Source organism: Pithys albifrons, chromosome 10 (assembly GCF_047495875.1).
Source record: "Pithys albifrons albifrons isolate INPA30051 chromosome 10, PitAlb_v1, whole genome shotgun sequence".
NCBI lineage: Eukaryota > Metazoa > Chordata > Aves > Passeriformes > Thamnophilidae > Pithys > Pithys albifrons.
Window position 1 is genome coordinate 24,930,519 of NC_092467.1, and position 24,242 is coordinate 24,954,760.

General features: G+C 48.8%; 2 protein-coding genes across 2 annotated transcripts; one reads left to right on the plus strand and one right to left on the minus strand.

Moving 5' to 3' along the window:
• The first annotated feature begins 465 nt into the window (after window positions 1-465).
• LOC139676346 (cytochrome P450 4B1-like) lies at window positions 466-8,248 on the plus strand. Its single transcript, XM_071565213.1, has 13 exons — window positions 466-852; window positions 1,715-1,856; window positions 2,540-2,584; window positions 2,670-2,797; window positions 3,181-3,305; window positions 3,400-3,551; window positions 3,747-3,853; window positions 4,628-4,818; window positions 5,130-5,263; window positions 5,768-5,832; window positions 6,513-6,595; window positions 7,339-7,528; window positions 8,106-8,248. The coding sequence occupies exons 1-12, from the start codon at window positions 667-669 to the stop codon at window positions 7,505-7,507; spliced, it is 1,527 nt and encodes a 508-aa protein (XP_071421314.1). The 5' UTR covers window positions 466-666; the 3' UTR covers window positions 7,508-7,528; window positions 8,106-8,248.
• Window positions 8,249-14,098: 5,850 nt separating this feature from the next.
• Window positions 14,099-21,384, minus strand: PDZK1IP1 (PDZK1 interacting protein 1). Its single transcript, XM_071565480.1, has 4 exons — window positions 21,122-21,384; window positions 17,203-17,311; window positions 15,197-15,295; window positions 14,099-14,658 (listed from the first exon to the last, which is right to left on the minus strand). Exons 1-4 carry the CDS (start codon window positions 21,192-21,194, stop codon window positions 14,586-14,588), a joined length of 354 nt encoding a protein of 117 aa, XP_071421581.1. The 5' UTR covers window positions 21,195-21,384; the 3' UTR covers window positions 14,099-14,585.
• Between the last annotated feature and the right edge of the window lie 2,858 nt (window positions 21,385-24,242).

The window sequence follows — 24,242 nt, forward strand, 5'->3', positions numbered from 1 at the left end:
TTTGGGGAACAGAGCCATGTCCTATTGGGGTTATATCTGTTCCCTCGATTATAGCCTGGCAGAGCAGGGTGATGCTGCAGTCACTCAGAGTGCTGCTTTTACAGATGAAGGTGAGTGAACCCATCCAGCTCACTCATTGGGAAGATGTGGCCTGTTTGTTCCTCACTTCTCATGGACAGATGAATGACTTCCATACCTGAACTGTCTGCAGGCAGCACACAGCTCAGCTAGAGCCCCAGCCTGGCTACCTCTAACCTCCTTCCTCCTCTGACTTCATCCACCTGGGCATGGAGAACTGTGAGTGTGTGTGACAGTGCTGCTGGGTTGTATGGGACTTCAAAGAAAGTAAGAAATATACACAGGTTGTTTGTTTCCATGGGCTGCAGGGATAGGTTGCAGGAATCAGGTCAAAGGTGGGTGGGAGTGGCAGGTGATGGCCCTGCCAGCAGAGCTGACGCATTATTTTATCCTGATATTTCTACTGCTATAAATTGCTGTCAGCTCCACTTCACCAGGTTCAGCTTCACTTTACCAGGTTCAGCTCCAGAAGAGGAGGAGGAGGAGTGAGAGAATCATTACCTCACTGAACTCTCCATCAGGTGCAGGAGTGAGAGAAGCAGAAGAGAAACAGGAAGAAGAAGGCAGTGTCGGCCATCCCAGAGCAGCATGGTGTCTCTGCTGGACAACATAGCCAGACCTTCTGCTGTCGTCCTGCAGCTGTCCGTGGTGTTTGGTGTAATCTTTGTGCTGCTGAAGGTGGTCCAGTTCTACTGGGAGAGGAGGAAACTCATCAAAGCTCTGGAGGTGTTCCCTGGCCCCCCGAAACATTGGCTTTATGGCCACAATCACCTGGTAAGGAGTGAGCTGGACTCGGTCAGGGCGGGTTTGTCCCAACCACTGTGCAAGGTATCAGTCAGAATGAAAGGACTGGTTGGGGTGTGCATACCCCCTGCTATTGTCGAAGGGGACCTCTGCACAGGGAGTGCCAAGACTTCTGCAGGGCAGGAGGAAGGGTTACCTGGATATGAGATGTGCATCATTTGGGAAAAAACAGAGCCGTGCTCTATTTAATCATGTGCTTAAACATGGAGTTAGGTGATTTCTGGTATTTTCATTAAGTTGTTTAAATATGAGCAACCATATGTCTCTTCTCTACATTAAAACTTCTGCCACTAAGAACTTTAACCCTACAGCCACTGAAGAAGACACGGCCACAAAACCAGGGCATTTTAATGCAGCCATTTTCATCATTCTATAGGGAAGATATTTTGCTTTCACATTACATGCCATCTTGCACTGCTGAAGTTAGGGAACAGGGATGTAACAGCCTTGGTCCTCCTGGCTTGTCTACCAGGCATCCTGGCATTATCCATGCCAGCTGTAACTCCCAAGTATGACACCAAGTTGCTCCAACCTCAGGCCAGGCTAAGGTGCCAGCCCCAACTAAGGACAACCCACAGAGCTGCATTGTGCTGCAGAGGTGTGGTGGCTTAGGCAGCTTTCCCACTTGTGTACAGTCCCTTTGCAATGCCCATCCTCTCCCCACCTGCAGTGTAAAACCCCTGTGTGGCAAGTCCGACCACTCTTGCTTCATATCCCAAGAGAGGATGTCTTGCATGTGCTTTCCATGAAAGGGCAAATTGAACCTCTGCTCTCCTTGGCATGTTCTTTTTCTGCCTTTATTCAGTCCCTGCTTAACTCTCATTCATTGCAGATATATTCCGAAAAATTATTACATCAGCTAGTGTCATGGGGAGAAGAATATCCCTATGCCTTTCCCAGATGGTTTGGACCAGTCCTGCCTGCTCTAATAGTCCACCATCCGGAATATGCCAAAAGCATACTTGGCCGAATGGGTAAGTCTCTACATCTGGCTTTGAGAAGTTCTACCAAAAAAATCATGGAAAACTTGCTTGGAATCATACCTTCTGCTAGCTTCCTTCACAGTCATTGCAATTCCTCTTGTGCTCCACTTCACAAACTCTCAGCCTGCCCCAGGTTTCGTGAAGCAGTTTGCATTCTTGTGCAAAACAGTGACCAGGTGCCTCTTCCTTCCAATTCTCTGTTTCCATTAGCATTAGTCTTGCTTCCTTCTATGGCATCTACCACCACTATGTTTATGCTTCCCAGTAAATCCAGTAGTATAGGTGAGCTGGTATGGCAGTGGCTCTCAGAAAACACCTTAAGTCTTCTCCTCTGCTCACTTCCATGGATCATAATGCCCGTGAGTGGTAGCATATAGGTATCTCCAGTTACTTCCATCCGTTTCTCTCAACCATGGGATTTGCCATGGCCATTTCTTTTCCACACACACTTTTTGCTCTACCTTTCTCTCTATTTTTTTCAGGTCCACTGAGGTCATATTTGTAGACGGCTGCTTTTAAACTCTGCCTCTAGTGGTAGAGTGTTTTATATATTGAAATTATATTAATTCTACCTTGTGATTTAGAGAGCAAAATCTAATGTCAATTTATCTTGAATTTTCTGTTGTTAATTCATTAGTCATTCATACGTTTCTGATATCTCTTTTGTTCTACAGATCCCAAGGCCAGTGTACCCTACAAATTCCTAGTTCCCTGGATTGGTAAGTCAAAAGCAGTAGTAAGGCTGCCAAAGCTGTGATCAGAGCCTGGAGCAGCTGACTGCACCTTTGCTGTTTTTGCCTTCAGGGAAGGGGCTGTTGATCTTGGATGGAACCAAATGGTTCCAGCACCGGAAGATGCTCACTCCAGCCTTTCATTATGATGTGCTGAAATCTTACGTGACCCTGATGTCAGACTCGGTCAAAGTAATGCTGGTAAGAATCCTCACTCTTGCTACTTTTACTTTCAACTGTGCAATGGTGAAAATAATCATATCTGGAAATGAGTGAGGGAAAGAGCCTGCATTAGTTTCTAGAGTTTTATGGAACTTTTGAAGTAGTTTTGAAGTTCTGAAATTGGTCCCCTCACCCCAAAAATATCAACCACTGCTAGAGTATCCTTTCCTAGCCCAGTAGTGATAACCTGGAAAAGGAAATGCACAGAAGAGTTCAGTTAGATTCACAGAATATATAGTGAGCTAGGGCCTCCGCTTGCAGAAAAAAAAACTAATTAGCAGTGTAGATCTGGGAAGGACAGGAATATAGGAGCTGATTGTAGATGGTATCCTGTCTCTCCTTACTCCTGTCCCCACATCTAGGATAAATGGGACAAGAAGAGCACAGAGAGGAAGTCAGTGGAGCTCTTTCAAGATGTCAGCTTGATGACACTGGACAGCATCATGAAATGCGCCTTCAGTTTTAACTCCAACTGTCAGACTGAAAGGTTGGTGCCTGAACTTCCAGATCCTGGGAAAACAAATGCTCCAGTTCCGCCACTCACATTGCTAACACCAGCTGTAACCTTGACCTCATTACAGCAACTCACACTATTATATTAGAGCTGTTTATGACCTGAGCTATCTCCTGAGCAAAAGAATCCAGACTTTTTCCTTCAAGGATGTCTTCTACAACTTGACTCGCAAAGGCCATGAGTTTCAGGATGCCTGCAAGCTGGCTCATACCCACACAGGTATTTCTCCCCCTTTCTCTCCAGTTCTGCCTTCAGCTGAACTTTTCCCTGCTTTTGCACCTGGAGTGGCTCAGAAGGGGGTTGCAGCAGGCACTGACCAGAGGGTTACACATTAAGCAGAGTCCAAGCTGCTGACCTGGGGTGGAGTGCATGAGGTCTCTGCAGAGGCGTCTAACTGATGACTCTTCTCTGCAGATAAGGTAATAAAAGAAAGAAAGATGTTGCTCTCCAATGAGAAAGAACTTGACAAGATCCAGAAGAAGAAGCACCTGGATTTTCTGGACATTCTTCTTTGTAGCAAGGTGAATGTTTGAAATTATAATCTCAAATGCTAAAGAACACACCTGTGCCACACTGAGGGTGCATCAGCAGGGAAGCATCCAGCCCTGGTCTGGAATTGCTGGCAACAGCTTTCCCAGCTTAGCAAAAGGTGGATGAAAAGGGAAGGAAATACCAAAGTGTGAGATGCAGTGAGTGAACATAAATACCTTGGACAGACTTCCATCTTTCTTGATCATTTCCACTGAGCACACTAACAGTTCAAAAAAAGTGAACTGTCAAAAACTAGAGAAGAATGAGGTCTTTGGAAAGGTTACAATGATATCACCTTGTCTGTAGTCCTCTCAAGAGATTTTCTTTGTTACCTTTGGTAGTTTTACCTTTACAGACACCTTCAGATACTCTGGAGAGAAGCTGCTGTTTGTTGTTTAGGAGGGAGATAGACTCTGTGCTCACTCTGTCTTTCTGGAGCTGCTGCTTTCTCTTGTGTCCCAGTCTGAAGCAAAAGTCATCCAAACCAAACTACTGAAGAGTGTAACAGGGATTACTGGTAGGTTATCAAACAAGGTGTCCTTCTGATGGGGTAGGAACTCATCTCCCATTAAAGTCTAGCTCTGTAGCTCTGTTGACTATAGAGTCAGTAATCAGCAGGTCTGACTGTTCTCACAAATATTGGATACATTTTCTGACTTCCTAATGTACAGGGAAACACAAGACACACCAAATCATGCAAGTCCTTTGGGTATAAAAATAAAATACCTGTGTGCTTAAGAATGATACCCTCTCCTCTTCATTAGGATGCAAATGGAGTTGGACTCTCCGATGAGGACCTGCGTGCTGAGGTCGATACATTCATGTTTGAGGGTCATGATACCACAGCCAGTGGAATTTCCTGGCTCTTCTACTGCATGGCATTACATCCAGAGTACCAGCAACAGTGCAGGGAGGAGATCCAGGGGATCCTGGGAGATCGAGATACCATTGAGTGGTAAGTTAGGACTTCTTATTCCTTTACTTTGAACTCTTTTCACTTACCCTTTAAGGCCTTTGACATGATTCCCCACAACATCATTCTCTCTAAATTGGAGAGATAAGTATTTTATGGGGAGACTGTTCAGTGTTTGAGGAATTGGTTGGAAGATGGCATCCAGAGGGTGATGGTCAATAGATCAATGTCGAGGTTAGATCAGTGTCAAGTGGTGTCCCTCAGGGGTCTGTACGGGGACCAGTACTGTTTAATATCTACATCAATGACATAGACAAACGGATTGAGTGCACTGACATCAAGTCTGCTTTCAGGGAGGACCTTGGGAAGATGACCTACACCACAATGTGCATCAAAGAGAGCTTGCGTCTGTTCCCACCAGTTCCTTCTGTGTCTCGACAGCTCACTAAACCCATCACATTTCCTGATGGACGCAGCTTGCCAGCAGGTCTGTTGAGCTTGTTCATGCTTCATGCTCCTGTCTGTGACAACTGGGGCATCCTTGCTACCACTGCTGCAGGGAAGGAAGGGGGAAGGGGGGGGAGGGGGGGTGTAAAGTGGGTCTTCCAGCCTCTCTTCTGTCTTCAAAGGACTATACAGGGTTATCACAGCTTGCCACCACGGTGAGTATGGAAAGGATGGCCAGAGAGAGTCCAAGGACATGCTCCAGGACACCAGGATGTTCACAGAGCTCACAGGGTACTTCTAGAGTGTTGTTCCTGGCCAAGTGAAAGTGATACAAAGATAGAAAAAAGGGACCCAGCTCTAAGGTCATTTTTTCATCTGTGTGATGATTTGAGGAGCTAACCTACCTCGACAGGCTGGGCATCATCACTGTCAGGCCTCCTGCAACAGCCCCTGCAGACCCCAGTGAGAGAGACCATCCCAAAAACACCTCTCCTGCATCTTCACTCTTAGGTGTCATGAGCTTTTATCCACTTTTCTTTTACAGGCTGTCAGGTTGGACTGAACATATTTGGTATTCACAGAAACCGAGATGTGTGGGAGGACCCTGAGGTATTGTAACAAGAAAGGGAAGATGATCTCTGAGCCCAAACATCCATTCCCCTTGAATAAGGCAGCTGTGTCTCCCTGCTATGTTTGTTTCTTCCTTCTCATTCCAAGAGTCCATATCCAAATGAAAAGTTCAGTTGAGTTACCAAACACCCCAGAGGCTTTGAACATGAAAAAGTGCTGAGAAAGGATGTTGAATAGTCTCTGTTTGTGCATGATGACACATTGATACTCAGACTACTTTCAGTAACATGGGATAGACTTAGAGGGGTATGAGAAGTCCCAAATCCTCCAGATAGTATGTGATTTGTGATTTGAAGATGATATTTTTGAGGCTTCAAGAAATAGATGGAAAACTTGAAGGAGGGTGCACAGCTGCCTCTGTCCAGTGGCTGTCTGGAGATCAAGGATCAGGCATCCCTGGAAAGAAGGGAGTCTGACTTCATTATTGCTGCCATGGATGAGAAAACACCTGCGGGCATCTTGGGTGTTGTAGTGGATGACCTGAATACCTCCAAGGAGGAGATCCACTCAGCAGCTTTGTAGAAAGACGTATCTGTCATCTGCAGCTCCCTGTGGAAGATCAGGGGCTACATCCAGCCCTAAACTGGGGACCAGGGAAGAACCTGGTGCTGCTCATAACAGACCAAACACTGACCAAATGATCTTTGTTGCCCCCACAGATTTATGATCCTCTGAGGTTTTCTCCAGAGAACTCAGCACAGAGACACTCCCATGCTTTCCTGCCTTTCTCTGCTGGACCCAGGTGGGAGATCCTTCATCCCTCTCCTTCCCATTAGGCTGCCTTGAGTGAGAGACCTTGCTAAGAGCAGGATTAGCTACTGAAGATAATCCTCCCCCACTCTCCATGAGTAAGTTGGCTTGGCCAACTCAGACAGGCTTTCCCTAACAGGATCTCCTATTACAGAATCTCCTGTAACAGGATTTCCATGCTTCATCAACTCCAGAGCATTTTCCACACCCTAAGTTCTATGGTCACTATAGGTTTTCATACACTTTTCTTGTAGCTTTGTGGACGTGTTTACATTTTCTGCTGCCTGCATTGGGAGCACAGGCTCCCTTGTTCAGGGGCAAATCCCAGTGCACCTCAAAGCCAAGCTGGGTCCAAGTCTCTGTGGTTCCCATGATGTATCAACAAACTGATGCAGGATACTGAGGTCTCATAACTTGCAAGAGGATCACCACACAGACCTAGAAACAATCTTTCTGAGGTGTCTGGACTTTTAGCTGGATCCAGGCTGCACTTTCTAGTGAAGTTAAGTCCCCATTCTCTCAATCTCATACCTTTTTCAATGCTTATTAATAAAAAATAGGAATACTCCACCACAGAGCTGGGTACACTTTGGTGTGGCATCAGGAGATTCCTAGATAAAGTGGTGTCACCCCTGCAACAACTGGAGGTTCCCCAGCTTGCACATGGGCCAAGCCCAGTTTGGGAGCTGTCAGGAACAAAGGCAGAAATCAGAGCATTTTTCATCCTCTCACCAGGAACTGCATTGGGCAGCAGTTTGCCATGAATGAGATGAAGGTGGCACTGGCCTTGACCCTCCTCCGCTTCGAGCTCTGCCCAGATGCATCCAAGCTTCCCATAATGATACCTCAGATAGTCCTCAGGTCCAGCAATGGGATACATCTGCATTTGAAGAAGATCTGCTGATCTCACGGGGCACTATGGCAGGTGGGCAAGAGCTCTTCCAAGTGTCACCCTCCACCCAGAGGTTTAAGAGGGGAATAAGATCCACATTGGCCACACTGGACCTCTCCCACATTAATGCCTCACTGTTGCTGTCCAGGGGGCCAAGCTGAGCCCCCTTGCACACACACTAAACCCAGCAGGTGCAGGACCCCTCCTTGCATGGGAAGCAGCACTGCTAAGGGGGTTCCACAGCATGGCTGTGGCTCAGCCTTCACCTCCATGGGCATTGTCTGTGACCTGATCATCTCACCTCCAAACTGGCATCACATACTGCCTGGCAGGACTTCTGTCACCTACCTGTGGATTTGTACCATTGTCAGTCCCCAGGCTGGGCTTGGCAGCAAACAATGCTGACATGGTTTGTATGAATGTCTAAAGCCTGGGCAGTGCCCCAGCACAGAGCCCTTCTGCCTCCAGCCTGGGCGTGTCAGAGCAGGAGAGCTCCTCCTGGAAGCCGCACCATATCCCCATGCACGACCCTACAAATTATTCCTGTCCTGGGGCTGGCACAGCTCCCACCATTATAGAGATGAAGGCCTATGTTCTTTTTCTGCCCCAGCACTGAACTTCCTTGACCTGAGGGTGCTCAGGAGCCAGCACAGAGACGTGTCACCAGCTAATCTGGAGAAAGTACTCATCCCACTACAAACAGCATGTCCTCATCTCTGAAATGAGAATAAAGCCTTATGAGGATGCTCTCCAGACATGTCTTTGGCTTCCTTTGCATTTAGGAGTCAGGGGGGTATAGGAGGAGGCCCAGCAAGCCAGAGGCAAGGCTGTGCCCAAGGGTGCAGCCCTGAATGTTTTCTCAAGCCATAAGCACTGTTTGCATGGGTGGATTTGCCCCTGTTGAGCCTGAGGAGCCTGTTTCCACACCTCCCACACCATACCTCACCAAGCCCTCACCTTGACTCTGAGTTTTTATGGTAAGGACACAACTGAAATGACCTGTGCTCAAACAAAACAACAAAACACAAATACGCACCACACACACAAAAACACTGGTGGTAAGAACAAGATCAGCTTGCAAAATAAAACAAGCCCCAAGATGAAGTACGAGTCTGCCTCAAATCCTTTTCTGCAGAGGCTGAGAACTGACCCCTCAATACATGAGTGACCTTCCCAAGGGATGCAGGTGAGCACTGGCCGTGAGATCGGGCTTGTTTTGGGGATACAGACAGCCTTTCCCCAGCATTAGCCAAGGTGGACCATCTGGGTGAGCTGCAGGCCCAGGGTGTGAAATGGATCACTAGGTGGCAGTGGGAGACTCAGAAAAAGTCGTCCCTGGTCCCTGGTAAAAGCCTCTGGGCTTTGCAGGGAGCATGGCCAGGCCCAGCCAGGCAGCTGATGTGCCCCATCCCTGGGGACATCCCCATCGCCACCCTATGCCGTGCAGGGCAGCAGAGCAGACACTGGTCTGTCATAGTACCCGCATGATGTGGTACTACCCACAGCCCAGGGAAAGTTTGTAACTGAGAGTGCCCAGGCACTCAGCAGGCATCAGGGGAAACTGAGGCACAGAGGGCTGCACACACACAATACCAGAGTGACAGACAAGGTTGTTCAGCTTTCATCCACAGCAATGGAATGTCCAGAATTGCTGCAGGCACTAATGTATCCAAAGAATGTCTGTATCTCTAGGCAGTTCACCTCTGCTGATGGCCAGACCAAGACACCTAAATCTGAGCATCTCCCCATTTGACTAAACACCTTCAGGCCCCCTGCTCCCCATCTCTGCTCCCTGCTGAATCCTCAGCTTGAGAAAAAAATCATCCTTGGGCTGGACCCATACTTTTGTTTTGGCTGTCTGGGTACCTAAAGGGACAGGGATACCATGATTAACCAGCAAAGTGCAGCTTGCCTTTATTTTGCAAGGCAGCTGGTGACCAAGTTCCAGGAGGAGACTGGATGCAGGCTGTGTAGGTGCTGATGCCACCACCCTTGCACTCAGGCTGGTCTAAAAGGTCAAACTCCAGCTGTGCTTCTCCCCAGCTACATCATCACAAGGCCTTCGGAGGGCAGCAGTTCGATACACCTTTCCATTACTGAAAAGTCCTGTTTGTCAGACATTTCAGCCACCCATCTGGGAACAAGCAAGCCACCTCATAGCTCTGCTTATCTACTCTCCAGCAGGTGGTCCAAGCAACAAGCTTCAGAAGCACTCAGACACAAAGAGCCATCCCAGTCTCCTTGGTGGTGTGTTGCAAAGGAATCTAGGTGGTACCTGAAGACGTCACTGCAGCATCTTCTGGTTTGGGCACGAGGGGAATAAGGACAGAGCAGGACAAGTTAGATCTGATGAGGACCCCCCGCTGCTGACCACTCCTGAGTGTAGTTTTGAGTCCATCACCCTGTTCACTGCCTTGACCAAAGCTGCTCAATTGATTTCCAAGAGTCATCCTGATATATAAATGGTTATAAATGGCCAAACTCCAACTGCTTCCAGTGGAGACCTTCTCAAGGGAAACTATTTGAAAATCTATTTGGGACAGAGAGGAGAAACTGCTGCCATTAATGCAAAAAAATTGGATCATTACTCCAGGCAGTTATGAGCCAAACACTTTAAAATCTCTTACCATTAAGAATCATGCTTAACCCAGGTTTGCAGTTTGAAGGACCAAAGATTTGGGGGGAAGGTCCCACAGCATTAATGCATCATGGAGCTGTGCTGCAGCAGCAACCAGCAGAAAATTCTTCCACTTTTCAGCTTAGCCAGGTCAATTTGAGCAACCCAAACACCCCTCACCTTCAAATGCTGGCAGTTTCTGGACAGCAGCATGTACCAGATAACCTCCTCTGCCCAAGCCACTACCAAACGGTTTTGAGAGCAGCAAAGGAGCTGTGTGAGGAGCCGGGCAGCAACCACTGATACAGATCTAATCATTCAAGTATTTGCCCCAAATGTCTCCCTGCCAGGCAGTGACATTTCTGTGCTGTCTCAGCTCGCTCCTCCATCACCATGGCTACAGCAGCCTCCAATAGATGGGCGAGTCCTTCCAGGGTATCAACAAACCCTCTGGGAGATGCTACGAGAGACAGCCCCTTTGGCAGGGAGACACTTTAGGGACCTTGGGACAGCCCATAGCACCAAAAATTCCTCCTTTTCCTCTTTCCCTTCTCCTTTTTTCTTTTTCTTTTTCTTTTTTTTTTTTACACAAACAATGGAGCTAAAAGGTTGGGTATCAGGCCGATAATCATGAATGACGTGTCATTATTACACACCACACATTCATTATCTCCCACTCCAGCCATGTCACAAGCGGCTGGAGGAGGGCAGATAACGGGGTGCCTCCATGCAGATGGCTTATTATCAGGATGTTCCAGGAGGGGCTTTAAGACAGTTAGTGATGCTGTTTGCCAGTTAAAGATTAGAGACCCCAGAGAATAATTAACAATCCCAAAACCCAGTTTTTCTGCTGGATTCTTCAGCTTTCTCTCCCCTCCCCCATCCTCTTTAATCTATTCACTCTAGCAGGTGTAATAAAGTGATAAGGACAGGCTCCGGGGATGTTTGTTTGGCTACTACGTGTGTATAAACCAACAATGGATGGTATTTTACTTCTGGCTTTCAGTGGCTTGAATTGAGACCAAAAACTCTGCAGCCCCCTTGCCCACACACAGCCACCCCTCCATGCAGTGCTCCCAGCTCCCACCTGGGTGGCTGAGCTTCTTCCCCACTCAAAGGACTACAATGGTGGGACAGGCTCCCTTTTTGTTTCTGGAGGTTCAAATCACATCTCTTGGGTGTCAAGGTGCCCAGTGCCAGGACATAAACCCCAGACTGCACTGTTTGGTTCCAGGGCTGGAGTTGGTGACTCTTCCAGCAGCGGTTTGTCTAAATATGGCAAGTTTTTAATTAAACTACCTTGCAATAATTTATATGGCAGTTGTCCACCTGCCCAAACTGCTGTGGGATTGTGGTTACAGCTAGAACAGAAATATCTTAAACCTTCATAGCTAAAGAGTCTTAGGAGAGATCAGGGAAGCATCAGAGTAAAGATGGCTTTCAACAAGATGCCCCATTATCTGGGGGTCCAAGAAGTGAGTTTCACTCTGCTAGGTGACAAAGAATAGCTGTAATACATCTTATAACAAGGTGGCAATGCAAAAAAACCCACCCTAAATATCTTTTGCCCAAAAGTAGATGGTCCTGTCTGCAGCAGAACCCAACCCTGGACATCTTCCTGAAGCCCAAACTTCAGAAATAATGGCATTATGGAGTGAGAGGTATGATGGGGCACCCATGGCGTCCTTCCCCTTCACTGTACGGGAAACAGTCATTCCCCCATGCTGCATGGAGAGAGGTGTTGGTGAGGATTTGGTCCCCAGGCAAGTTGTTTCAGGCCCCTTCGGAGAGGTCACAGAGTCTGTGGGAGTTGCCCATCACCTGAGGGCTCTCAGGTACAGCCCCAGCTCTGGAGGACATTCCCCAGCTCACAGATTCAGTGTGGAAGGCACAAGCAGTGGCACATCAGAAGTTGTTATCCCAATCACGCTCATCCTACCAGGGAGGGATACATTGTGCTTTGAAGAGCATCCCGACCCTATCAGCAAGAGATGAGATATCCTAATTATGGCAGTACAGGCGAGGATCCAGGCTGTATCAGCCAGTACAGAAAGGTAAACAAGAAATATAACAATGGACCCTTAACACTCATTAGCTGTGTCAGATAATACCTCACTTTTCTCCCTTTGGGGCTTAAAATCTAATTAAGATTTTCCAACAATAAATTTCATTTATGCTCGCTCTCTTTTGTTCTTTTTAGGATCACACCAAGAAGCATCTGCAAGGCAACTGCACAGCTCAAGGGAAGGCAGCTTCATTTAGTCAACTTTGCCTTGTGATTCTTGGACAAGGGAAATTGAGTCAGTACAGCAGCATGGACAGTGAGGAGGTGAGATCCCACTGAGGAGGTAGCACTGGCTCTTGCATGAGATGTTTTCCCCAGGGAAGTGGACTCTGACAAGGCACTGGCTGTCAAGACCAAGGACTGAGGCTCCTGGACTAGCCCAAAATGTCCAGCAGTAAAGCCCCATCTTTCTCCTTGCTTGGACCTATGGCCATGGCAGAGATTGATGGGGAAAGGGATGCTGAAACTGAGATCCACTGAGCCCCGAGCACACCTCCACTCCAAACCTGCATCCAAGCACTGCAGGATGAACAGCTCAGGCATCTGTCACATGCTGAGGGTGTGCACAAGGCAAGAAAAAACCTCCTACCATTATTCATTCATTATAAGGATGTCATTGCTAACTCCTTTTGCAACTGAGAGGTAAAAAATTAATGGGTTCCCTTCTTCTCACCACACCCCCAGCCCAAGTGCTGACGCCACGAGAACATGGAATGACTAATCCTTAAACCCTGCTGAGCACAGCAGTACCACTGAACCCTGGGAAGCTTGTTTTTTCCAAACCCACGTGACATTTGGCACCTGTAGGAGAAAAGTCAGGAGAGCAGCATCTATAAGGGCATGAGTGGGGAGATCCAGGACCCAGCCTGAGGCTGGCTTATCCTCCAGCTGCCCAAGGGAAGGTGGTAGAAGGGAACAGCTCTGATATGACAGTGAGGATGCGGTCATCATGCCTCTGCATCTGAGGGCTTGATCCCTCTAACCCCTCTGCCTGTTTTCTTCTACTCCCTTGCAATTTCTCAACAGGAGCTGTGATTTCTCAACACCAATTCTCTGAGGGCATTTTTGAAATACTCACCTACCTGAGTCTCTAGAGAAAATGCCTTTCAAGGTGGGTCTGTTACTGGAAGGCTCCTGCCTGAATTTTTGTGTCACCACCGTCTTGGGACATCAGCAGCTTCACCTGCAGGAAGTGCAACAGCAGACCCCTAAAACCACCCAGCTTCCAATGAAACCAGGGGCTGCCAAAAATGCCCCTCTTATAAACCTCCCATACCTGCCAGTCCTGCTCCTGCTGGGCTGCCCTTGATTGCAAAGTCCTTTAATCCTTTCCTCAGTTGTCAAGAAGAGGACTCTGAATGCCACTTGAATAACTCATGTTCCAGAGATGGCCAAGGCATTATAGTACTCTCATTTCAGTCTTCAAATGCTATGATTAAGAAGCATTCATTGCTCCCATGTTGGCCCTGGCACTGTCCCCACCACAGCAAAAGATGGACCCTGGTTAATGAACAGCCTGGCAGGAGCAGGTTGCACTATAGCCAGCTGACCCAGGACAGCCAGCAATGCCTGGAGCAGCCCCCAGCCACTTCCCGGCAGTAATGATAAGTGATCACCAGTCACAGCCTCCAGCCTTGGGAATGACCCCCAGTGGGCTGTAGGTCTGTGGTCAGTGGGATTCAGGGAGTGCTGCCTTTCACCCATTAAGCAGCACTGGGAACTGCTAGATTGGTGCCGTGCCTCAACTTCCCTATCTGGCAAATGGTGAATGATGCTCAGCCACACCTTGCTGCTCTGGGGTAGTCCAAATGCTGAGCATTCCCTGATGTCCTTCATTTTCCCAATTGCCTGAAGGCTGGGATAGCTTTGAGATGCCAGAGAGTCCTTTGGCTGATTAGCAAAACAACACTCTTTGCTGTCATAGGGGCAACAATTCTCTTTATTGCTCGGAGGGGAGATATGTACAGGGGAGAAGGTTTGTTCTGACATTAAAATGCATGGTGTAGTTTGTAAAAAGGAGAGTGAATCAGGGAGAAAAGAGTAGGTTTTCCATCAGCAGCTAGCCAGAGGGTGACTGGGGGTGCAGGAAGGTCCCAGGCACCCAGTGGGAACCTCTCTGTGTCTTGAGCAGGTCAACACCCTCCTGGGACTTGGGACATCAAACTCGCCAACTAGGTGGAGGTGACCACCAGACAGGAGGGGTGGCACCTCCAGACCTCTCCTGGGGACTGAAGTCCATGTGGACACCAGCCCCAGAAGCAGAAGATCAGGAGGTGGTGGTGCCATGGAGAGGTCAGGGACCCATCACACACAGGGTGTGCCAGTGCAGAGGGTCTCTGTGAAAATGCCCTTCACGACAGTGTGAAGCAAATTTAGAGGAGGAAGGAGGGTGGCTGGTTGGGTGCCTGCTACATGGCAGTGGTGATCACCTTCTCCTCGGGCTCCACAGTGTTCTCATATGCATGCTGGTTTTCTTTGGACCTGCAATGGGAGGAAGAAGCACAATGCTGAGCTCACCTCCAGCAAGATCAGGCTTCCCAAAGCCACCACTGGAGTCCTGACCTTGCCAGTGCCAGCTGTGTGAGGGGTGAGGTGGGGAGGACAGGAGGGATCATCCTGCCAGGAAGGAAGCGAAGTGTAGGGTGGGAATTGTTCTAAATTTTAGTGAGGTCTGTTTTGACAGTCAACATCTATATGGTGACTTGTGGCCGCTTTTGGTGGTTTCCTCTGTAGGCAAGGTGTGATGTAGCATAAGAAAAATGTGGTGTAGCAGGTTGCAAGGTGATGGATGGGTCATGGGGCTCACTGCAGAGAAAGGGAGAGATGAGGGAGGAGGGGATACTGGGATACTCCCTTTCCCTGCCTCCCGCCTAAGCCCTGGAGGATAAAAGCCTCTTTTTATCCTTATATGTAAGGCCCCTAGTGGGAGAGACCTTGGCTCTGCATGTCTGAGCTGTCCCCAAGGGGAGCAGAACAGAACCTGAGAGCCATGGGGAGGAGATCTGAGCAAGTCCTTCACCTGAAGTCAGCTGCAGCTGAGACGTATCTCCCTTCATGGCCATTGGACATGACAGCATCCTGCTTGTCCTCTACACTCACCACCGTTTCAGCATTTTCCCTGGAGAGGGAGAGAAGAGAGGAGCTGAGACAGAGCAATGAAGGAGCTTCTCAAGGATGATTGCAGAGAGGAAGGGATTGATCTGACACTACAGAGACAATAAGGGACCTAGATGTGATCCTGGCCTCAGACACCCAACTCAGCCCCCTTCCCACCAGGACAAGGGCGAGGAGAAACACCCTCACTGCAGGTTTGCAGAGGCTGTGCCCAGATGCCAGCCAAGTGCCAACCTCTGCGTCTGGAGATGGAACTCCCAGCACCAGGCTGGCAGTCAGCAAGATTCATTGACAATACATGGGATTGTTTTCTCCCACTAACTGGTTTTTCCAGTCTACTTCTTTGTAATCTGTTGCAAAATAGTCCCCTATGGATCCTGACTGACACAGAGAGAACAGTCAAGGCTCTGGCGCAGGACGGCTGTACGTGTGCATGTCTATGTGAGCAAAGCAGGGCTGCTTTCTTTCAGGGGCGAGTCTAGATCACTTGCAGAAGGAACCATTGGGCAAAGATGGGGTATTCAACCTCAGCCAGAGTCTAAAAGCTCAGCTCTGGAGCGAGCCTGTAGCCCAAGTTGTGCCAAGGGGGTTTAGCTGCAGAGGGTAGGTGCAGGTCCGCCCTGCATGCACATCTCTGCCTCCTCCAGCACTCGCCTAAGGGCAATATCAGAGGCTTCTTCAAGGAACAGGCTGGCATAAACAAGCAGTGACTAGAGCTGATAGCTGCTGTCACAGTGACAGTACAGAGCTGGCAGGGCGCCAGGCTGCCAAGCCTTGCTACCCGCTTTTCTGAAGAAAGGCCAGATTAATTAAAACAAGGTGCCAGACCCTCTCAAGCCCTCCAAAACATCCTCTGCCTCTGGGCTGGGAAGAGGCAGCCAGGCATGAGCAGCAGTGGGAAACACCATCCCTGCCTCCCACTCTATGGACTGGGGGTTCCTTTGATTTGAAGACAAAGGTTCCTCTTTGACAAACAAAGACATGTAGTCTTGGCGAATCAAACCATAAATGTATACACACATTGCATTATGTGTAAACCCTGAATGCGCCCCAAAGGGGCCCCCTTTAAATACATCTGGGGCTGAAGCCAACCTGTGGAGCATCAGGATACACCCCAACTCTTCACCTCCCTAGCCTGGAGAGGCTGCAGGAATGCACAAGTTCAGGAAGATTCCAGCACCTTTGGGTGCAAAGCCTAAAGCAGCCATGCCAGCTCAGAGGAACTGGGAAACAGGCTACAGGTTGCATTCGGTCTTCATCCCCTGTTGACTTTGGGCTCAGATTCAAGATCAGGTTACTGCAACTTAGCCAGCTGGCCCTGCTTCACTGAGCAGGAGCAGAAGCCTGTGGCTTTGCTCGGCTGGCAGTGGAAAAGAAGTAACCCATCCCACAGAGTCTTTTTCTGATGAGTAAGGCCACCTCATTTGCCTGCGGCATGGGGTCCAGGTGGAGAGCGCTGCCATGGCTGGGCTACCTCCCTCTTCAGCCAGCTCCTCTCAGTGCATTCTCACAACTTGGCTCTGTCTGCTTTGCAAACAAAGCTGATTTAGGCTTATTATGCCACAGATGCAAGGCACATGGGAACTGTACCCCCAAAACCATTGAAAACCAGGCTCAGGCCAGCCCCCTGAACACGTGCCCATGTAAACCAGCCATGATGCTGTGGCTCTCCTGTTCCCAGTACAGCACTTTGTCATGGCAGCATTTGTATGGTGCAAGCTTGCACCTGGCAATAAGTAACAGAGAGCAGAGACCAGGACAGGGAGATGAGGACAGGGAGTCTTTGCTCTCCCCGCCCAGCTCCCAGCACAGTGATCACAGTGTTCCCAGCTCTGGTACGAGAATGAAGGCTGCTGGAAATGACACGTGCCCAGGCAGCTAAGCTCAACCCGGGCAACCTCCCACACTTACACTTTCTCCTTACACCAGAACCTGTTGACCACAAAAGCGATGGCCACCAGGACTAGAAATACAACCACTGCAATGACACCCTGTGACCATGGCTGGAGGCTGCCCCGGGCTGCAGGAAAAGAAGAAGACATGTGTTAGAAATTCATCCTCAGGATTTATCTGACGAGTTTCTCCCATCCACCTTCAGGAGTGTCCAGCTGAGAGCCTGGTCCTGCAAAGCCAAGCAGAACACATCAATTCAGGCAAGCTTACTTGGGTGATAACAATAAAATAAAGTGCAAATAACAGTAGTTTTGCTGGTGTTTGAATGTGGAGTGTGGTGACTTGCAGCTCTGGGGCCCCATATATGCATACCTATACATATGCTGCAGGTAAAAAAAAGGGCTGGGGGACATGGAGGAAGGGAGGGAAGGAGAACATTTACCAGGGGGAATAAAGCAGAGGAGTTTCAGCAAACTGTTTATTCTCCATCCCCAGATGCCATAGACATCATTCCTGGGATATTTTCCAAATACTGACCAGTAAAATAAGGACCCCCTCACAGGGACAGTGTAAAATTTGATTGTCAGTCTCACAGCAAACAGTTGTCATTGTGAATTTTAGCAAAATGCAGCATTCAAAAGTTTCCAAAGCAGCCAGCTGATTTATGACAGGAAATTGAAGGCTGATGCATTCAGAGCAACAACCTCTGTACAGAGGGCAGGCAAGGCTGGCGGGGGGCCATGCAGCACTGGGGTAGTGGGGGGTGGGGGGTGGGACCTGAACAGGATGGGATGGACTCACAGATTCATTTTCCTCTATCTGGACCTAAACAGGGATCCAGCCATAGGTGAGAAGGCTGTGAGACCCATTCCTGGATGTGGGAAGAATTCAAGGGCAGGGTAATGAGAAGAGGAAACCTTGTCCCAGTTGTTGCTGGGATGGCTGCTCCTTGTCTCCCACTGGTTGTTGGACAATGGAGCATTCAGATGTAGTCAAACATCCTTAGGGCCAAGCTATCCTAAAGTGCTATTGTGTCAACACCAATGGACACCTTATCCATGCAGCCGCATCCCTTTGGGGTTTAATTACTATTTATTCATACATGTTTTTCCTCATCTGCTGATCAAAACACCAACCCTTGCACATAAATGGGGTCTCTCTGCATGGGCAAATGGGGCAGTTGGAGGATGCTACTCCTGCCAGCTCCAGCATCACTCTCAGAACATTCAGACCCAGACTTAGCCACTGATACCTGCAAGGCTGAGCTGCCTCAGGACGAGCAATAGATGGTTCAGTCTCACTCAGTAACCTTACACTAACTGAACACTTCATCTGTCTCACAGGAGATAAATCCCTGCTATAAACAGAAAATAACATTTACTAGCAGCAATAAAAGTGGGCTGTGTGCTTCAAATGTGCAAACTCCTCATCTGTAACCAGCTTCACACTGGTGCTGCTGCTAACAGTTCTCCTCTCCTTCCTTTCATTTTGGGGAAGGGGCCCATCCTTTGGTAATACCTCCAGCAAGAGACTTTTATTAATAAAGCAAGCAAACAGACAAAAACCCCAAAACCAACCAATAAACTAAAACAGCAACAAAAAAACCCACCACAAAACAAAGCTCTGTTTTCCACTTGGAAGTGAAATCAGCCTGGCCACCTGACTCACCAGTAGTGCCAGCCTGGAAAGTGGTGGCACTCCTGGGCAAGGGGCTGTGAGAGCAGCCTTGAACAGCACCTTTCAGCCCCCTCTCCCCACAGAGACACTTGCCATGTTTACTGCAAGATCCCTGGGCCAAAACTCAAGCAGGAGGAATTCAGATGGAAATTCCCTCTTTTATCAGCATATTTTGACTGAAATACCATTCTATCAGCAGGCTGCTGGTGGTGGTAACAGGGAGTGGTGGCACCAGGGGTTGGTGGCAGTGGGGAAGTGCAGGATTTGGTCCCCTCCTGCCCTGCCTGGTGGCCAAGGATGGTCCTGCCCCTGCTGCCCACCAGCCCTGGGAGTGCAGCCCCAAACCCAACTATTGCCTCCTGGCTGAGCTTTAGCTCACTTTGTGTCCTCCCTTGCTCTGCCCTTGGCTGTTGGCCACATTTACTTATTAGTTGTAGTTTATTTTTCCTGTCAGAGTCAGGGTTTTCAGCCTAAGCCTTGGAGGAGGTGGTCATGTCCAGCCCTCCATGAGGTTTCTGCTGGGGTTAAGGGAGTTCAAGGTCAACCAGGGAATGAAGTCAGTTATGATTGAAATTGCCAAATTTGGATCTCGTGATCTTCCAGCAAAGGAGGGGAAAAGATAAGTGGTAGGCAATTTCCTTGGAGCAACCATGCTCAGAAGGTACTGGATGTTTTGCAAGTGAAACCTCACCCAGGCAGCTGTTCCCACCAGATTTCAAAGCATTCAAAGCCAAAAGAAAAAACATGAAACAAAAATCAAGGGGTTCTGGCTTTGAGAGACCACATAGGACCTGGCTGCAAGGGGATCTGAGTGTGGTAGGGGAATGGCAAATGCCTCCACATTGGGCTGAAATATTCTTATGGGGAACTTGCATGGGCCTAAGAAAGGAGGAATGGTGACCAGGCAGAGGCAAGACCTTGATAAGATCTACTTCAGGTGTGACTATGAGGATACCAGCCCTGAGGGGCACTGCCTGAGTGGAGCCCCACTGAGGACACCTTGCTGCCATTCCAGAAGAGATGGCTTAAAGGATGAGTATCACCTGTGGAAACAGGACTGTGTTCCTGGAAAAATGCTTTACAAGGGATGCCCCACCCGGGACAGCCTGTCCCTCAGGCTCTGCCACCTCCTCTCTGTTTTGCCCCATGTCAGTGGTGGGGTTTTCCCTCATCAACAATATCTTCTAAGCCAATCTAAGCAATGTGGAATCTGCAGCCCTGGTAGATGTGTGTCCACATATCTCTAGCTACAAGCCAGACCAAGGGAAGTGCCAATGCCAAAATAACCCCATACACTTGTAACTCCATTTCCATACTCAACAGCTAATCTGAAGACACAGATCTGCTCTTTCATGCATCTTCCCTGAGTGCTCGGAAACCATCAGCTGGCCCCTGTCTTTTCCACTCTCTGAGGAAGCTGTGCAAGGCTCTGAATCCTCATTAAAGGGCTTCTTTTTTCACTCTTTTCAAGCAACAGCAGAACTTTCAATCCTGCTGACAGTGGAGACCCCGGGCTGTTAAATCCTCAGCAAGTTGGTAAACAAACACAAGAAGAGCAGTCGGGGCTGGGGCTTCAGAAGGAGAAGGGGGGAGGGAATTTTCCAGGACTTTGGCAGCACCAGATGAATTTTAATTATTCCTCATTATTTCTAGCATTAGACAAACCCCTCAACGAATTTCCTAAAAATAATGCCCTAGTCATAGTAAGTTTCTCTATTAAGTTTTTGGGAAGGGAACAAGAGGGCAATTTTACAGAGGAAAATATTTGCTCTCTCTCCTCAGCAATGATCAAAATTACATATTAACAGGAGAATCTGCGAGCTCAGGGAGTGACCCAGCACAATACTTGCCCAAGGACGAGAGTGAGAAAAAAGAAGGGAAAAAAAAGCCATAAGGAAACAGATTACTCATCTCGGTGCACAGTCCTGCTAGAGGTAAATCAGAGCTGCTTTATCTCCACGTAAGCAGGTAAGATAAACCTCAGGTCGCAGTTTCAGCCTTCGGCAAAACAGGCAGAAAGTCTCCATGCCCCAGCTCTGGCAAGACCTCCCAACCCACGGGGCACCCACCCATTCTGATGTGAAGCCTGTGCTCAAGCTTAGGTAGGAGCTGAGAAGCATTTTCTCTTCCCAAGAGGCTCTTTCACAGTTGTCTCTTGTCCCCCACCGAGCAGTTCCCACCTGACTGGAGCTCGGTACACCTTCCTGCCTTCCCATTGCCCCCGTTTCCCCCGGGATATCAGGCAGCTGCCTGCACTTACCTTCTTGGCAGAAGGCAGGCTCCAGCTCCAGGAGCAGTCCCAAGAGAAGGAGGAGGAGGCAGCAGACAGGCATGGTGGGTGGCAGGCAGGGCCGGGGGTCCTGGGATGCAGAGAAGTTGCACTTGGGCACGCCGCCCTCCCACAGGAATGAGTGCTTGGTCAATTATCAAACGCATTAACGAGGGAGGCCAATGCTCTCACCTGCTTATTCAAATCCTGCTGCGGGAAGGGGCGGAAGGAGGTGCCTCTTGCTTTGTCCCGCGGAAGCTGGCGGGGAATTTGGGGCACGGTGACTTGAACCTGACAGTCCCCTTAGGCAGGGCGTGGAAAGGAACTCGGGCACAAAATATTTGCATCAGCCCAGGAGGAAAAAAAGACATCCAGTGGGTAAAATTCTTCCCCAGTGAAGCTGCATTGCTTGAGAAGCATGGTGTCCCCTAAGTCCCTGTCCCCACAGGAGGAGAGTGGAGGGAAGTCCAGTGAAGCCCCAGCTTTGATATCCCTTCCTACTCCGTGGGACTCCTACTCAATTCCTTGCTCTTTTCAGCAAGTGACACTAACAAAGCAAAAGACATTTGTGACTTGGAAACATCACTTTAATAAACCAGACTGGTTGCTGGGTGCTGCCTCCCGCCTCCCACCTCCCATGCCTTGTTTAATGGTGAGACTATTAAACAGAGCAAACACAGCCTTCCCTGTACTGAATCTTCAGGGCTGTCTCCAAAATTTCTTGACACCAGAAGAGGTAGAAACACCTGAAGACCTGCAGCAGACAGCAAGGCTCACCTTTCACATCAGCTGCACAGATGCTGCAGGATGGGGAAGGTTGCAGGTCCCGAGTTAAGAAGTTTCCCAGCCCATGCCACGTTTAGATGGCTGGCAAACCCACCCCATGAAAGAATAAAAGCTATTTGGTTTCACAGCTGAGAAACTTCAGTTACTCCTTAAAGAAATTATAAAATTGTGAGCCAGAGGTTTCATCATTGCTCTTCTTGTGGTGTGTCAGAGCACCTCTGCAAGTCCAGCTGATGAGCATCCCCCTCTGCAGAATCTGAACTTCCAGCCTCTGGATCTGGTGATACCCCCACCAGGGACCCTGCCTGGGTGCTGGGTCCCCCCATGGGCACCCCAGTGGGACCCATGCTTGGGAATGGGCAGCACCCTCAGGAATACATATCAGTAGTGTAGTATTGCCCTCCTTCATCCCTCCTCTTTCCCCAGTATTTAGAATATTGCCATTTATCCTGAAGCAAACCAAAGCTGACTTGAGCTGCACGTGATTGAAAGCCAATTCCCAATTCTTTCCTAAATTCCTTTCTGTGCCCAGGTAGGTCCCCACCTGTAATGCTGGATAATCCCATTCCCAACTCCTCTAGTTTTTGCTTGCAAATGCTGTGGAGCAGGGACTTTCCTGCTGCACCGGGCAAGAAAGTGTCACAAGGGCTGGCCCATAATAAGGGCCTGTAAAAGCAACCTAGTCCTGTTACAGAGGAAAAGAAATGGCTTCTGAATAAGTGAAAACGAGAGTGAACTTTGAGTTACCCATGACTTGCTTCCACATTATCTGGAAAAGCACGCAGACTTTGCCATCTTTGCTTCCTGCCTGTTGCTTGTCTCTCAGCAAAACCCAGCAAAACACCCGAGCTCTTCAGAGCAAAAGGCTTTATCAGCAGATCAGAAGTCCTAGAGAAGCCAGTCCTGCTGCTGCCCTTGGGAAATTCAAGGTCTGAGACATTCTGCTATTGCCATCTACCCCTCAGTCACGCCTACAGCTGCAGGTGGCTCATGAGGTTCCTTCTTCTCTGTGTGTACTCCAGGTTGTCTCATTACACCAGGGCTCTGCCCAGTATAGCTCCAGGGACCCTGGGCTAATTTTCCAAAGACAGGGATGCCTCAAAGATCTACCTGTATGCTATTGTGTGTTGTGACAGGATGTGACAGACCAGGCTCTGAGCTGAAGGCAGAACTGCTGTGCCTTCCAGGCAGGGATCTTGCTGTCAGCCGCTTCCTGAGGAGCAAGTAACTCATTACCAATTGCACATTCCCACATTTATATGAAATTTCAGAAAATTCAATTATTTAATCATTTAGAGCTCACTGATGAGGACGGAATCACTCCTGTGCTTATCTCAAAGCCCCCCTGTGCTCTAATGCATGTTTAGCCCAGGGCAGCTATTAGGCAGGTATGTGCCTCTGTGGAGAAAGCTCTTATGGCAGCTGCTTGGTTGCATATCCCTCGGTCTGGCCTGGGGGAATGAGAAGTAGTAAGTTACTGTAATACCAGCGGTCTTGTTGCAAGGGCAAAGTCTGAAATTTCGACAAATAATTTTCCAACAAGCTTCTCCTTTTGTCATTCTGGCCCTGGCTTGGGGCCTGCAGTGACAAGTAGCTGTGCGTTTCTGCTGCAGTGTGCTGAAAATCTTGCTGTGCCTCTCAATTAAGCCTTCAGCATCACCCAGTCATAGTGACTCAAAGCCCTATAGGTCCATTTTACAGGGAAAGAAAACCAAGGTACAGAGGGGCAAATCACCTTGGCAGCATTTAGTCAAACCCAAGCAGAGCCAGAGCCAGGACAGTTCTCCCTCAGGGACCCACAGGAGCAGTTGCCTGTACAACAGATCTTGCAAAAAGCAGAGATTGGAATTTCAGGATTTACACCGATATCCTCCAAAAATTGGTGATTATTTCCCCTAAGAGATATGTAATTTTTAGGAAAAATTAACATTTGCTCAAAGCAATATTCTTGGGTTATACATTTCAAAGAACAGATGCCCATTCCTATCTGAATAATGTTCTGGGGCTGTGTTTTAATGGAAGTTGCTTTCCTTCCTTCCTTCCTTCCTTCCTTCCTTCCTTCCTTCCTTCCTTCCTTCCTTCCTTCCTTCCTTCCTTCCTTCCTTCCTTCCTTCCTTCCTTCCTTCCTTCCTTCCTTCCTTCCTTCCTTCCTTCCTTCCTTCCTTCCTTCCTTCCTTCCTTCCTTCCTTCCTTCCTTCCTTCCTTCCTTCCTTCCTTCCTTCCTTCCTTCCTTCCTTCCTTCCTCCCTTCCTCCCTTCCTCCCTTCCTCCCTTCCTCCCTTCCTCCCTTCCTCCCTTCCTCCCTTCCTCCCTTCCTCCCTTCCTCC

Coding starts and splice junctions, on each gene's coding strand:
- LOC139676346 (XM_071565213.1), top strand. CDS start 667: ATGGTGTCTCTGCTGGACAACATAGCCAGACCTTCTGCTGTCGTCCTG. Junction 3,306..3,399: donor TCCAACTGTCAGACTGAAAG/GTTGGTGCCTGA, acceptor ACCTCATTACAG/CAACTCACACTATTATATTA. Junction 4,819..5,129: donor GATCGAGATACCATTGAGTG/GTAAGTTAGGAC, acceptor GTCTGCTTTCAG/GGAGGACCTTGGGAAGATGA.
- PDZK1IP1 (XM_071565480.1), bottom strand. CDS start 21,194: ATGCCTGTCTGCTGCCTCCTCCTCCTTCTCTTGGGACTGCTCCTGGAG. Junction 17,312..21,121: donor GCCTGCCTTCTGCCAAGAAG/GTAAGTGCAGGC, acceptor CTTTTCCTGCAG/CCCGGGGCAGCCTCCAGCCA. Junction 14,659..15,196: donor TCAGCTGCAGCTGACTTCAG/GTGAAGGACTTG, acceptor CTCCCATTGCAG/GTCCAAAGAAAACCAGCATG.